Below are 15,168 nucleotides of genomic sequence, written 5' to 3'. Positions count from 1 at the left end.
GAAATGACACTTATAACCCCATTTAATTTAAAATCCTACCTACCCCACTATTAGCTTATTGGTCATTTCACATACTCAAACAACTTTAAGCTATTAGCTATTTACCAAACATTGTTATACATTAAACTAATAAAATAAGTTCGGTAAATCAGTTAATACAATCAGTCAGTCAAAATCAGCTACACACAATCAGTTTCAGCTTTTTAGCTTTAAGCTATTCACCAAACACGACCATTGAATAAGGTAAAAAGAGCTTAATTAGTGGAATAAGTTTTTGAAAAAACTCTCCAAATTAAGCAAATCTTCCTTTCAAATTTACGCTTTGTTTGGATAGAAAAGAATGAAGGAAAGGAAGAGGAGGGGAAAAGGAGGAAGGGAAGGGAAAAGAAAGGGAGGGAAAGGTGGGCTCCATTTTCCCTCCAAATCTCTCTAATTTTGCAGAGATTATGCTTATTAAAGAGAGAAGGAAAATGGATTCCTCCCTCTCCTTCCCCTTCCTTCCCCCAATCCTTTATCCAAACAAGAAAATTTGTCTCCCTCCCTTTCCCTTCTCTTCTTTTCCTTCCATTTCTTTCTATCCAAACAAAGTGTTAGAGTATGTTTGGATTGAAGGAAATGGAAGGAAAGAAAGGGAAGGGAAATGAAGGGAGGGAGTATATTTCATTTGGATAACAAATAAGGGATGAAGGGAATTGGAGGGGAGAGAAATGAAGGGATTAAATTCTAAGAAAATATCCCTCCAACAATAGAGAGATTTAAGGAAAACTCATCATTCTTCCTTCCCCTTCCCTTCCCTTCCCTTCACCTCCCTCCCTTTCTTTTCCTTCCCTTAACAATACTTAAACAAACGGTCAATATTACTCCCTTTCTTGCATGATCCAAAGTAATCACTGATTCTATGTAATCAAACAGTTAATTATTATTAAACTAGTTTATGTTTAGTAGTTCTTTCTTTTATGATTGCAAACGCATGTCGCATGTAATTTGAGTGTGTTTTATGTGCGACTGACCACACCATGTGGCTTCTTGTAACTCTTAGCTATAACATTGAATTGGCTCGCTGAGTAACCCTAAATTATTAACCGAGTAATCCCTATAACACAGACAAATAATAAAGTACTTCATGTAAAGATTGTAACACTGATCAAGTAACCCCTAAACTATAACACTAACGAAATAACCTATGATAATTGACCACATATAAGAATTTGTGTAAACTAATTAATTTTCATGATTAAAACAAAGAATTTGATTACTCAATTTTCTAATATAGTTAAACATAAATCTAAATGTATATATCAATTAGATCTTCGTTTTTAAACACCGTTAAGTTTATTGTTTATTCTTTATTTTGTTGGTAATATAAATACCCCTTTGTTTTTTTTTTTTTTTTTTTTAATTTGTGTCAACAGTTTTTTTTTTTTTTTTAGAGAGAGCCACAACCCACAGGGGCGGCTGATGAGAATCGATCCCAAAATCTCTTGGAATCGGGAGAAGAGATCTAACCACTTAGCTATCCGATCCTTCACTCTCTGCCAACAAAATATATTCTACTCCTGTGATTAACAATAAAACTAAAACACAAAGCATACATAGATGGCTAAAAAAAATCGTAATCAATTTATTCATTGACATATATAGAGTACAAGTACTTTCTGCAATCTACAGTAAATCTAATGGAATAAAGCATGAACTAAAACAGTTAGGGTTCCCCAAACCTTGCTTGATAAATATAAAACAAATTTAATTTCGATCTTAATACATACCTAATAATGTTGTAAAAAGTAAGAATAAATTTAAAACTCCGCTAAAGCCACGGATGATACTGATAGAATTAGTAACAAATTGAAATAATGCATGATTAAGTGGCTTTGGCGTAGTAGTATCTTGAAATAAAGTTAAAACGAATCTTAATGATAATCTAAGAAAGAAGTAATACGTAGTATATTAAAATCAGATTTAAAATTCCACGTGCGCCATATAAAAGACCGATAGCATTTTTAGCACGTTGTTTAAGTGATGATGTAGTGAGGGAGTTGGCTTCTTGAGACAAAACTTGAGGTTGTTTTGAGAGTTTTGTGATGCTCTTAGTCCCGGATTGGGCTGCGGCTGTGGTGGCTGCTTTTGCAAGGCGAGTGGAGTTCTTCGGGGTGCTGTTGATGCAGTCGACGACGGGGAGGAGGGTTTGGAGGCGTAGGGTTGAGTACGTGGCGGCATCACAGGTGGATTTGAGGTAAAATGTGGCTGGGGAGTAGTTAGCCAAGAAGCATGTTACCGAAAGGAAAAGAAGGGATGCTATGAGAAAAAATTGTGATTGTGCCATATTTTTTAATTTGGATTGGAAAGTTTGGGTGAAATATTTTAAGGAAATTTGTGAGTCGGCTAGAGAAATATGAAGAATAACTACGGAAGTGTAGTACAATGCACATGCATGAAGTCAATAATTTTATTTTTGAAAGTAAACGTTAGATATGACTTAGGAGAGAGTTATGGTAATATATTGAACAAATTAGACTTTATTTTCAAAAAAAAAACAAAAAAAAAAACTTTCATATTTTAATAAATTGAACAAATTACTCTTGAAGCAAAAGAAATACGGAGTAATGAGATAAAATTAATACTAGATATTACCAAAAAAAACCTTGCGTGAACCTGGTCCACAATAATTTTATTATGGACCCGAGCTTTATACGCACCCAACTGACGCTATATTGAACATAGTGACCCCTAATTTTAAAATAGTACCTTATTTTTAAAATAGTAACCTTTATTAAAAAGCGTATGATCTTTAATATTATTGTGAACTTAAAGTACAACGTTATGTTGAACATTAATTTTAGAATAGTGACCTTTATTATTCATATTGACCACTGTATAAAAATTTTATTAAAAAAAAAAAATTAACCTCTTATAGCCTTTATAATACCAAAATGACTGTTTTTTTTTAAAATGACTTTTATTTCAACATAATAACCTTTAATATAGTGACTTTTTTTATTAATAAAACAACCATAATGTCTCTAATGTTAGTGGTCCACAATATATTAGAGTGAACCCGGTCTATTTAAGAATTTGACATATACTACTCCCCGTATTTTATTATGTGCTCCACTTTCCTTCTGCAGCCGTATTTTCTTAGTTGCATGCTCCAATTCAATTTTTTTTCAGAAAATATTTAAAATATTTTAATATTTTTCTCTCTACCAGTGGTTCATTGATATCATATTTTAATATTTTTTTAATATTATCTCACCTCCCCACTTGTACTCACTTTAAACTCCGCACATATAAATGGAACAACTAATAAAATACGGAAAGAGTATAAAATTAGAAGCTAAGGTTTGACAACAATCATCAATAACTATGTACAAGCGAAACTTGGAATGACACTTGTCATTTCTTGGTTAAAAATTTTCCCGCCTTTTTTTACTTTTTTTTTTTTCTTTTTTTTTTTGTTTTGCCATATTTTAATGACATTCATTTTATAACCTACAATAATAGTTATTTCCACTTTGAACACATATTTAATCCAATTATACTCAAATTTTTATACATATATTTTATATACTAGGAAACTTTTAGTTACAAAAATACTAACATAGATTAAAAAATAAGGTATTATAATATATTATTTTCCAAGATTATTATAATATTATCAATATCAATTTTTTTTCTCCAAAATTTATCATTTGACAATAAAATTTATTTTAATTAAAAAAAGAAAAAACATTTTGAAGCATACTTTGTATAAATCTTAAAATTACATAATGTTTATGAGAAAAAAAAATCATTATGTTATAGTATACGTAATATCTATTGGAAAATTTAATCTAATTACTCTAAATATTTATGTGATTATTTAAAAAAAATAAAAACCCCTACTACTCACTAAAAATATATTTAAAAAATTATTTAAGGAATACTAATTATTCTAAAGTAAAATAAAATCAACTAAATTTTCATATTATGCCGGTCAAAGTGTATCAACAATTTAAGGATAAATGTATATGAGTTCGTATATAGGTACTAATCTAAGCTAATATTTTAATTTTCTTATATAAAACCTTATATCAGATCTTAAAACTTAAAGATCAAAAGTAGAGGACATCTCTGATTATTGATGCGAAAATAGAAATTATAATACAGAAATTCTTGGCTACAAGGAATTCCAAAGTCAAAATTCATCTTAATCCAAGAATTGATACCCAAGAGATGATATCCTTCGTACGTAGAACACTAAACCTCTAAACTAGTCATACAACATTACACCAGTCGATCTCACTCAAAAACTACTAATCGACTTGAGGGAGCATTTTATTCTTCTATTTCCACCCATCTTTAATTGTCACATTTAAGATCCCATACTAATTTAACTTCGAGCACATAACAATCAGATTAAAGATGGTGACGACTACATTAAATCTATTTTAAGGTTTATTCGCACACGAAAATTCGAAGCCTATGATGAGGAACACAAGCGCCAGAGCAACATTGTTCTGGTGGTCCAGAACTTGCACATATTTGGCCTGATGGAATGCAATACTGATCTTCTGCTCCCATCAATTTTTCAACTGTTTTCAACGCTTGTATCTCTGCCTCCAACAGTCCATTACCAAATATTTTTTTGTTTGTGTTAGTCATTGCTGAAAAACAAAGTAGCAAATTAATAATATCAAAAAAAAAAAAAAAAAACCCTATTGTAAATTAATAAAAATGCTTTTGGCTTCGTTAATGATAAGAAAGTCGGATAAGAATAAAAATTAACTTCTTTTGAACATTTTAGATAAAGCTTTTTTCCATACTTGTCAATAGAATCTAACAAGATCTACGTGATCATATTTTTCCTTAGCTTAAATAACATAAATCACCAAAAATTTGTACAAGTACGAGATATATGAATAATGGTAAAATCAAAATAATTCATCTAAAAAACGAAGGAGGTACGTATTGATCGTGCAAACCTGAAGCAGTGAGCATAAGGCATACTATGACGGCAAGATTGAAGTATCCCCTCATGTTTTCACTCTTTTTTTTTTATACTATTTTTAAAACAAAGTTGTGTAAGTGATGAGCTTAAGTATCAGTAGTACTAGTTTATGAATATAGATTGCTCATTTGAACTGTTTGATGTTACTGCTCTATATTTATAGCAAATCTTATGCAATATTACAAAGCATCATTTCCAACATGTTTCTAATAAATAATGGTGATTGTTGAATAACATAATGTTCACACAAAAAAAATGTATACCATTACACGTTGTACTAATTCACTGAATTGTCATCTAGGTGAGAAGAACACTTGGCATGTATGTGTAATTGAGCCACGTGAACTAGAACTAATTAATTATAGAGTGTCAAAATTAATTAACTAGTTTAGGTGATGATCGAAAGTTTAAAAAATGATACTAACAAAATTTAGATTGAATTTCATCTCATATCATTGTATTGTGTTACTTTAATTATATTATTACTGAATCATATAAGTTTTCTTTGTTGAATATTACTACGAGTATATTTAATTTTATTCGAAGTTTAGTTATATGTTCTAAAACAATAATAATTTTAGCTCCAACTCCATTTTTTTTCGAGAAATTCAACGTATTGAAAAAAAATTGATGCAGTGCTAGCAAGAGCGCCTTGAAAAACGATTGTAAGTGCACCATGTACATGTATGCTAATAAAAACAATACCAACACTACAACCTCAAAGTTGAAACGTATAGTTAGTTTTTAATTCCATGCACGTAATGATATAGGGCATAAGCAATGTAAGAGAAGCAACTTAATTAAATTACGGAGTTAGCTAAGTAATAGCATGTCATGATAGTCTTCTAGCACAAATTAAATAAACATCATATCAATGCTTATTCAATTCAAGTATGATAAATAGATCACCCATGCATGAGACACTCTTGGAACTTGAGAGCATAACTCTCCTATAACTTCACTGAAATTAATGACATTTTTTTTTTTTTTTTCACTCTTCACTTCACAAATCACAAACTATAGGGTATAGGACCTTGCATGTGATCCACTCGTTAGCTCGTTACAATGCTTGTTGAATTGATATAGAAATAAATATTTGGAGAATATGCCTAATTATCCTCTTTAATATATAGTAGAACTAGATGAAACCCGTGTGATGCACGGTTTATTTGTATTTTTTCAAACAAAATATTTTACGAAATATATATATGTATCTGATAAACTTTGTGATATTCGCTTGTTTACTACCTGAATTTTTTTACTACAAAATGAATTATTAATTTTGTTTTTCATATTTAGATAAAAATTCCTAATATAAAAAGATAATATTTTATTTCACAAAGTTTCATATATGATTGGTCACACCATGTGGCCGGGATTATTTGGTCAAGGTTACTCGGTTGATCAAGGGTTACTTAATCGATCAGGGGTTATTCGCACGATCAAGGCTACTCGGTCAGTGTTTTGGTGTGTCTCAATTGCCATACGATATGGTCAGCCACACAGTAAACGCGTTGATTTTATTTTTATAATTAATATAAAATTTTAGATCTGAAATAAATTGCAATTCTTTTTTTCATTGGCTAAACTATAACATTTTCCTATATGACGCTCTAATAAATTTTTATTTATTATTATATTCCTATGTAGTGCTTTAAAAAAACTAATCTTACGTGGCATAATCCTATTGTAGCGTTTTAAAAATATTATTCCAACGTGGCGTTTATTTTTTAATTATAATCCTACGTAGCGCTTTAAAAAAACTAATCTTACGTGGCATAATCCGATTGTAGCGTTTTAAAAATATTAATCCTGCGTGGCGCTTTAATAATTTTTTAAAAATTAAAATCCTACGTGGCGCTCTAAAAACTCGGGAAAAAACTCTCCTTTATATAATCCTACGTAGCGCTTTAAAAGAACTAATCTTATGTGGCATAATCTGATTGTAGCGTTTTAAAAATATTAATCCTGCGTGGCGCTCTAATGATTTTTTAAAAATTAAAATTCTATGTGGCGCTCTAAAAACTCGGGAAAAAACTCCCCTTTATATATATATGGGTAACAACTTTTTTTAACAGAATCATAACATTAGATGGCTAAAAAAGTACGGTTTTTTCACCATATATCACTGAGTTTTCACTTAATTCACCATATACCATCGAAAACTTTCAAATTCACCATATACCACTGTGTTTAAAAAAAATGTCACAAAATGCCAAATGACTAACGGACGTTAACTCCGTTAGTCATTAAGGTTAATTATGCCACGTGGCAGCATATGATTGGTTCTTGTTTAAATTATTTTAATTTTTTAAAAAATTAATTATTTATCAAAAATTAATTATTTATAAAAAAAAAAAACCTCAGTTAACCACCACACTGCAACCCAGCCACCCACCATGCCCCCAACCTCTGGCCTCCCCACACCAGCACTTCCCGCCCTAAACCCCGCGCCGGCGCCACCCTAACCTCGAACCTCCCGTTGGCGTCTTCCTCTTTCCCTAAACCACCATCCTCTCAATGAAAAACCCCCTCCCTCCCTCGAAAAGCCTCCCTCCCAACCCACCGGCCGTCCAAACCCCCTTTCAAATGCCGAAAAACCTAATTTTCCCCTACCCCTACCATCTCCACCCTCCTCACCTGAATCACTACCTCGAAACCCTAAAACCAAAATCTAGGGTTTCGATTTTGGGGTTTTAGGGTGGTTATTTTCAATTAAACTGGGCGGCAGCGACTGAGGGAGGGGAATTTGAGTTCTTCGACACGAGGGAGGCGGGTGTGGGCGTCGGCCGGTGGTTAAGGGAGGGTTTTTCGAGAGAGATAGGGGTTTTAAGGGTTCGGGAACGGTTATTCAAGGGAAGGGGAGGAGCGCCAGCGGGGGTTCTGGCCAGATTCCACGTCGGCGCAGGGGTTGTGGATGGTTTTCGCACCGGCGTCGAGGTTCTGGTCTGATTTCGCGTCGGCGGGGGTTGTCGGGACAGGGTAGTGGTTGGGTTGCCATGCCTTTGGGTAGTTGGGTTTTTTTCATATATTTTTTTATTTTATGATAATTAATTTAATAATAATTTAAAAGGAACCAGTTATATGTTGCCACGTAGCATTATTAGCCTTAATGACTAACGGTGTTAACTTTCGTTAGTCAATTATGGCATGTTGTGACATTTTTCTAAAACTGAATGGTATGTGGTGAATTTGAAAGTTTTCGATGGTATATGGTGAATTAAGTGAAAAGTCAATGGCATTTGGTGAAAAAACCGAAAAAAGTATAATTGCAATTATTAACTCATTAATATACTTGCGTATCTAATGACAATTAAAACAAAGTACCATATGATATAAAATAAAACAACTCAATCATAATACTTAGGTTGCTAATCTTGCTCAATAAAAATAAAACTCCTCTTAATGTTAAATATTTAATAATGTATTGCTACAAATAATATGATTAAATTTAAAACTGCATGCGACGGATGAGATCGATAGCATTAGTAGCAAGATGATTAAGTGGTGTCATAGAATCTTGAACTCTGTTTAAGACAACATCTCTAGCCCTCAACCCTTGTAAATTCTTAAGGCAAGTGTCTATAGCCGTAAGCACGGGTCTGATGTTATTAACCATGCTTACCCTCTTTGACTCCTTGTCACTCTTACTGCCACCGCCCAAGTGGTCCGTGGTGTCTAATGCTGCGTTCAATCCCTTGACCGAGTTAGCGATTGAGGTACTACAATCGTCGAGGGAGTTAGCTTCGCGGCTCCAAACTTGAGGTTGTTTTGAGAGCTGCGTGATGCTCTTAGACCCGGATTGGGCTACGGCTATGGTGGCTGCTATTGCAAGGCGAGTGGACTTCTTCGGGGTGCTGTTGATGCGGTCAACATCGGGGAGGAGGGTTTCGAGGCATAGGTTTGAGTACGTGGCGTCGTCGCAGGTGGATATGAGGTATGATGTGGCTGGTGAGTAGCTTGCTAAGGAGCCTGTTGTTAGGATTAGTGTGGAGATAGATAAATACATGGAGACATAAGGAGATTGCATAGAAGCTGCCTTATTGTTAAGGTTCGACCAAACTTGTGAAAAGTTCGGTCGAACCCGGTTTTAAGTCAGTAGGTGCACCAGTTTTCATTTCTAGAGGAGGAGTGACCAAACCCAAAGAGGTTCGACCGAACCACCCTAGGTTCGACCGAACTCTGGGTAGGTTCGGCCGAACCTCCCTGCTCCCTATTTCGTCGCTTCGTTTTCGGCTTGTGCGATTTGCTTTAATCTTAGCCGTTGGATTGTATTTTCTACCTAGACTATATATACCTTTTCTAAGCCTCTTTGTTGAGTATTCACAAACATTTAAACACATAGAGAGGTTTTGAGAGGGTTTGTGAGGAGCATTTGAATTCTATACAATTCATGCTTGTAATTCTTGAGTTCATTCATCATCAATATTACTCCATAGTGCAAGGGTGGGTTTTTTCTCCCGGTTCTCGGGTTTTCCCACGGTAACATTGTCTTCCTTTTACTTGCTTTAATTCCTTCAAAGTTGTTCTTGATTGTTATGCTTGTTTGTTCATTGCTATTGTGGGTTGATTGCAAGTTAGTTGAACACTTTAATCCTTACACCTGTTATCGAAAGGAAGAGGAGGGATGCTAAGAGAATAAATCGTTATGCCATTGTAATTGTTTTTTTTTTTTTTAATTAATGGATGTTTTGGTTTGATATAAAAAATTAAAGGTTGCATGCAATATTTATAGGTTTTTTTTTTTTTTTTTTTTTTTGAGTCGGCTAAAGAGATTTAACTATAATGGAATTTTATGTCATGTATAACTCTACCATGTCGTTGTAATTCATGCATGAAGTCGAGTTTTTTTTTTTTTTTGAAGTTAAGGTTAAATAGGAGAGTTAATGATGAACAAATTAACTTAAGCAAAAGTAATGAGATAAGATTAATAAATATAAATTTAGAAGTTTCTACACCAAAAATTTTTTTAGCTATGAGCCTATGATAGAGGTTAAATAATTTTAGAATCTACTACTCGTGTGATATTAGAAGATAAAATTTATAAGTATAATGATAGAATTTTATTTTGTTAAATATTCGACGTGAAATTATACATCAAAAATTTCATAATCATATACATTGTGCTGTGATATTTTATTGGGCCTTGTTTGGACAAGATTGATCTTCATTGAATTTCTCATTCATTGTAGTAACCCACTGGCCCATAGCCCACTCATATGTGTCAGTTTTTTTTTTTTTTTTTTTTTTTTTTTTTTTGTGCTACAGTTTGGACTAATTTTTCAGATGAGCCCACTCATATGTGTGATATTTTTTTGTGCTACAGTTTTCAAAAAATAAAAACAGATGAGCCCACCTAAGATACAAACATATGGGGGATAAAGCCCAAAACCAAGGGGGGTTTTTCACTTATAAAAAAAAAAAATTGTCTTAAATCCGTGCTATGCACGGTTGTCTAATGTATGTAATATTTTTTTTTTGTATTTGAACGTATAGTGGTTTATTGATCTAAAAACACTCATAAATTTCTAAAAATTCAGCAATACCATTTAAACATTTATCCCCAAAAATGTTAATATATGAAACCGAATTTCATTAAATAAAAAAAGATGTAAATTTTTACCCAAAAATATTAATATATGTAAGCAAATTTCATAAAACCAGAAAATATGTACATTCTTACCAAATAAACATTGCAAAGAAAAAGGATAATCAGATGATCACAACAATTCTGCCTAATACTCATAATTTTTGACGGAATTTATGACAATAGGATACGAAACTTGTGACAATTGGAGATGGAAAATAAATTAACTTCTTCTCAACGTCCCATAAACAGATTAGTCGTTAGATACCATAAACCTAATTTTTGTCATGCAAATAACTAAAATCTGATCAAATCAGCCAAAACAATTCCACAAACTTGACGACCCAGAAGTTTTTAAAACACAGTAAAAAGAAGCATCAATTGACAATGATAGACAACGAGAGTGAAAAAATATAAATTCTAAAAAAATAAAAGAAATAATTCCATAGTATCACAAATCTATACAAATAAATTCACCACTGCAACCCGATTTCAGATCTGAAACCAAAAATTTAAACTGGTAAAAATACAAACCTGGTTGTAGTAACATATCTGATGAAACCGATCACGAAAACCCAATTTCTTTTAAGCAAAAACTCAAAATTTGGTTGGAGAGATCAATTGCGTGTGTATTGTGATATAAATAGGAGATGGGAATGTGGAACTGACTATTAAAGAAACAAATTTTAGAAACAAATGAAGAACAATGATAAGAGGAAAAGAAATAACAGGTTTAAAAGGGAAGAAAAAAATTGAAACGCTTCACTTTGATGTTTTTTTTTTTTTTGGAAAGGACGCTTCTGTAAGATTAATAGGGCTTAAATTTTTGTAAAACCAAAAAAAAAAGTCAAAAATGAACACAACTCTAAGATAAAAAAAAAATTTGTTATTTTTTTTTTAATCAGGAATAACAGAAAGTGGACACATGTCCTTCCAACTTCCTGTTTTAAAATAATACTTCCTCCATTCTATTAATATAGCAACAAGGATGAAATTACGCATCCCAAAGCACATTTTATATGTTAAATATCTATAATTGTGTAAGAGTAAAAATTGTAAAAAGTTGATATTGTGAAAGTATTTTATGAGACGAATCCAACAAGATCCCACATGACTATATTTTGTTTAACGTATAAATCATATTATTGGTCAAACAAGAGTGTTGAATAGTGCAAAAAATCCATTGTTGCAATATTAATAGAACGGAGGAAGTAGTATAGATTGATTTATTTATAAATAAAATATCTCACAACATCTCCAAAAAAATAAAATTTAACAAATACTGTACATTACAATTGAATCAAATAAAAATCTTCTTTCAACAAGCTATGATCATTGTTGCATTGAAATTGTACATTTTCCATAGATCTAATCAAAGTTGGCCCGACCCGAAAATTTGTCGGTTTGGGCAGTTTTTGGGCCCGACCCAATTTTTAAAAAATTAGCCCTGATTCGATATTGGCCAGAATATGGGTTCAGGCACAGTTCTTTAGGCCTTAAAGTTGGGCCTAGCTTGCCCCCAAAGAATTGACCCGGAATGGACTGCAATTTTTGGTCAAAGCCCGATCACCTATAATTTTTCATACTCTCTTTCATATCACCGTGATTTATTACAGCCTTAGTTAGCGAGGGAGTCTATCGATTTGTTGTAACCGTAAAGAAAAATCTCATTTAATTTGATCATCTAATTATAATCACACGATAAACTTCTTAATCAATTTCACATAAATCTTTACCCATAAAATAAACATGTACAACGTTAACTTTGAGCAACATCCACCATATGCGCATTTACTATACTCAAAGGATATAGTTTTTATTGAAATTAATAGCAAAAATAGGATGAAATTAAAGAAGAAGGTTTGCTAATTATGAAGAAATTTGGCTATTCTTGATCTATAGAACATTAATTTTGAAGAACCCTTTAAAAAAAAAAAGGAAGAGAGAAAGGGGGTGGTAACCACTAATCATGCATCGTTAGCACCAAGATTTAAGATATAATGAGATAAATATATAAATTAAAGCTCCAGAGAAATCCAGAATTGTACATAAATGTAACCAACACTTATCCACTTATCCAATGGAGTATCATAGGTTACTACATAGACAGGGACCATAACTTTATAAATGAACCAGGCAAAAAATTGTACACATTTATGTTAGTCCGCGCTCATAGTATCATACAATATATTATATACAATATATATTACCTCCGTTTCTTATTATATGTAACAAAGATATATTATTTGTGAGACATAAATATTATTTTGTTGCATAATAGTAATTCAAAAAATTAATTAGTTATTGATATGATTAATAAAAGAAAAATGCAAGTCCAAGGTCTTGAAATTCATCCTTCGTGACTTATCTATATAAGTTACGACTAGTTGACATGTATGTAGTACGGAGTAAATCAAAGTTAAGATCTTATTAAGATGTAGCTAGTGGGGCATTATTATGATCAACTAGATACCCCCATTATTACCCACCTTTAAAAGGCAAGTTGACGAGATACTCTGTATTAGCTAGTCTCCATATAAGAATAAGCTGCCCACCCTAATTGGAGTTCATTTTCACGACTTATCTCCATTTTAAGCTTCAAACCAACTTGATGAAAATGACGCTCTTTTGGTCCCAATTCCCAAACGCGGCTTCAAATTTAGACACTAACATTTATTATGTATGTATAGTTATGCTAGCTTGTTTGATCAACTTGAACCACATTTCTATAATATCTTAGGCTCATGAATAGGCCATTTACCTTACACCTAACATCATCCTTATGTCAAGTGGACACATACTTGATTGCTTACCTTAACTTTCATGCAGTCGGGAATAAAAAATATTATTACAGGCGTCCGCACACTTGAACAATGTTTTTGCCGATATAATTTATGTTACAAATAAAAGGCGGGAATATAAAATATTTTTAATTATCCGCATCCGGATACTTAAACAATGTTTTTGCCGGTATAATTTATGTTGCACATAAAAGGGAGACAAAATACACCATTACCTCACCTTGCACTTTCAATTGTCCTAAACTTGCATTAAGACATGCATGCACTGGACCGAGAGCTTCATTTTATTCTTGGTACTTGATGCATCACATAAGTTTTGGTGTACGAAATTAATCAAGTAAGGATATATCATAAAGAAATTAGTAATCTTAACGTGTTATTTACCAAAAAAAAATTGAGGATTATTCTATGACTAGTAGAAAAACAAAAATTATTTAAGGTTATAGATGGAAGTTCGAAAAACCTCGAGAATAAAATAAAGGATTACTTAATTGTCAAATATTATTGTCACTTATCAATATTGAAAATAATGTCGATTTTTTTTAATAAGTAATCAATTTTCTAACGTCGGACCATTTAAATCATAAAAACATTCATGATAGACCTACTACGTGACTACTTGTTTTATTTTGGTGGATATTTGTTCAGTCTTTTTCATAAATACTTTTATCAGTATTATTAATCTCAATTGAAAGGTCTTTTTCATTTATACTTGAAAGAACCCTTTATAGCTTGAAATTACTGAGAAATGATAACAGGTCGGTCGGTTAAACAACTAGTTTTTGATTGTTGGGTTGATTTGGTGGGCCACAGTTGGGCTTCATTGGGTTTCCTTCTGGACTTGGACTATCTGTGTGTACCCCATGAAATTGACCTTTTTTCATGTACCCACTTTCATAATATTTGGCAATGATCTTGACATATTACGATCCACATTATTATGGGGCTGTTTGGTAATAGGCGGTTGGCTATTGACTGTTGACTTGTTTGCTTGACTTGTTTGACAAACTGGAAGTATTAGTTATATGGTTTAACTTTTTAAATTATTTGTTTAAGCCGGCTGTTTACAAAAGTGTTTGGTAAAATTATTAATATTTGTTAGCAGTTTATTAGTGATAAAGTGGGCCAACAAGCCAAAAGCTAATAGTATAAGCTACTTCTATTAGCTTTTGGCAGAAAAGCCAGCTTAAAAGCCAACTACCAAACATATTTTTTTGGCTGTTTGACCAAACTAAAAAGCCAAAAAGTAGGCAAAAAGTCAATTGTCAAACAACCCCATATTATTACTCTAATTTCTTTTTAATTGGATCACTTTTCTAAAACGAAATTTTCAAATTAATTACGTCATTTTTTTTAATTATTATTCGAGTACTTGATATAATTAGAACACACTCCTAGGGTGTAATCATAGTCTACCTCTCTCCTATCATAGGGGTTTAGTTTTTTATTCTTTCTATTTCTCTCATCTTCAAAAATTACCTAAAAATACACAATTTGCAAAGTGATAGCAATTAAAAAAACAGAGAAAATATTTTTTCGATTAAGACAAGATATAAAATTAGGATATGATGAAGGTATAATTATTAAGCTAGGATAAGGCCAAGCGCGTTATACACGTCGCATTATCATTGGTCCATGTTGATTAGCTACTTCCTAAACATTTTTCTGACGCTCATACATAAGCTAACCAACCAGTGGACAGCTTCCACGTCTTTGATGGGTCTTATGCTAAGGAAAAGTTGGTTATTTCCGGTAGTTAAATAATACGAGTACGAAGTACTAATCCATATGGT

At 32.3% G+C, this 15,168-nt stretch overlaps 1 protein-coding gene across 1 annotated transcript; it reads right to left on the bottom strand.

The window, feature by feature from the left end:
- Positions 1-8,438: 8,438 nt before the first annotated feature.
- On the bottom strand, positions 8,439-9,017 carry LOC110686751 (pectinesterase inhibitor 3-like). Its single transcript, XM_021863356.1, has one exon. It carries the CDS (start codon positions 9,015-9,017, stop codon positions 8,439-8,441), a length of 579 nt encoding a protein of 192 aa, XP_021719048.1.
- Between the last annotated feature and the right edge of the window lie 6,151 nt (positions 9,018-15,168).

This window comes from Chenopodium quinoa, unplaced genomic scaffold, assembly GCF_001683475.1.
Source record: "Chenopodium quinoa cultivar QQ74 unplaced genomic scaffold, ASM168347v1, whole genome shotgun sequence".
Lineage (NCBI taxonomy): Eukaryota > Viridiplantae > Streptophyta > Magnoliopsida > Caryophyllales > Amaranthaceae > Chenopodium > Chenopodium quinoa.
Note: the sequence above shows the minus strand (reverse complement) of the source record. Positions and strands in the feature narration are given on the sequence as shown.

Coding starts and splice junctions, on each gene's coding strand:
- LOC110686751 (XM_021863356.1), bottom strand. CDS start 9,017: ATGCAATCTCCTTATGTCTCCATGTATTTATCTATCTCCACACTAATC.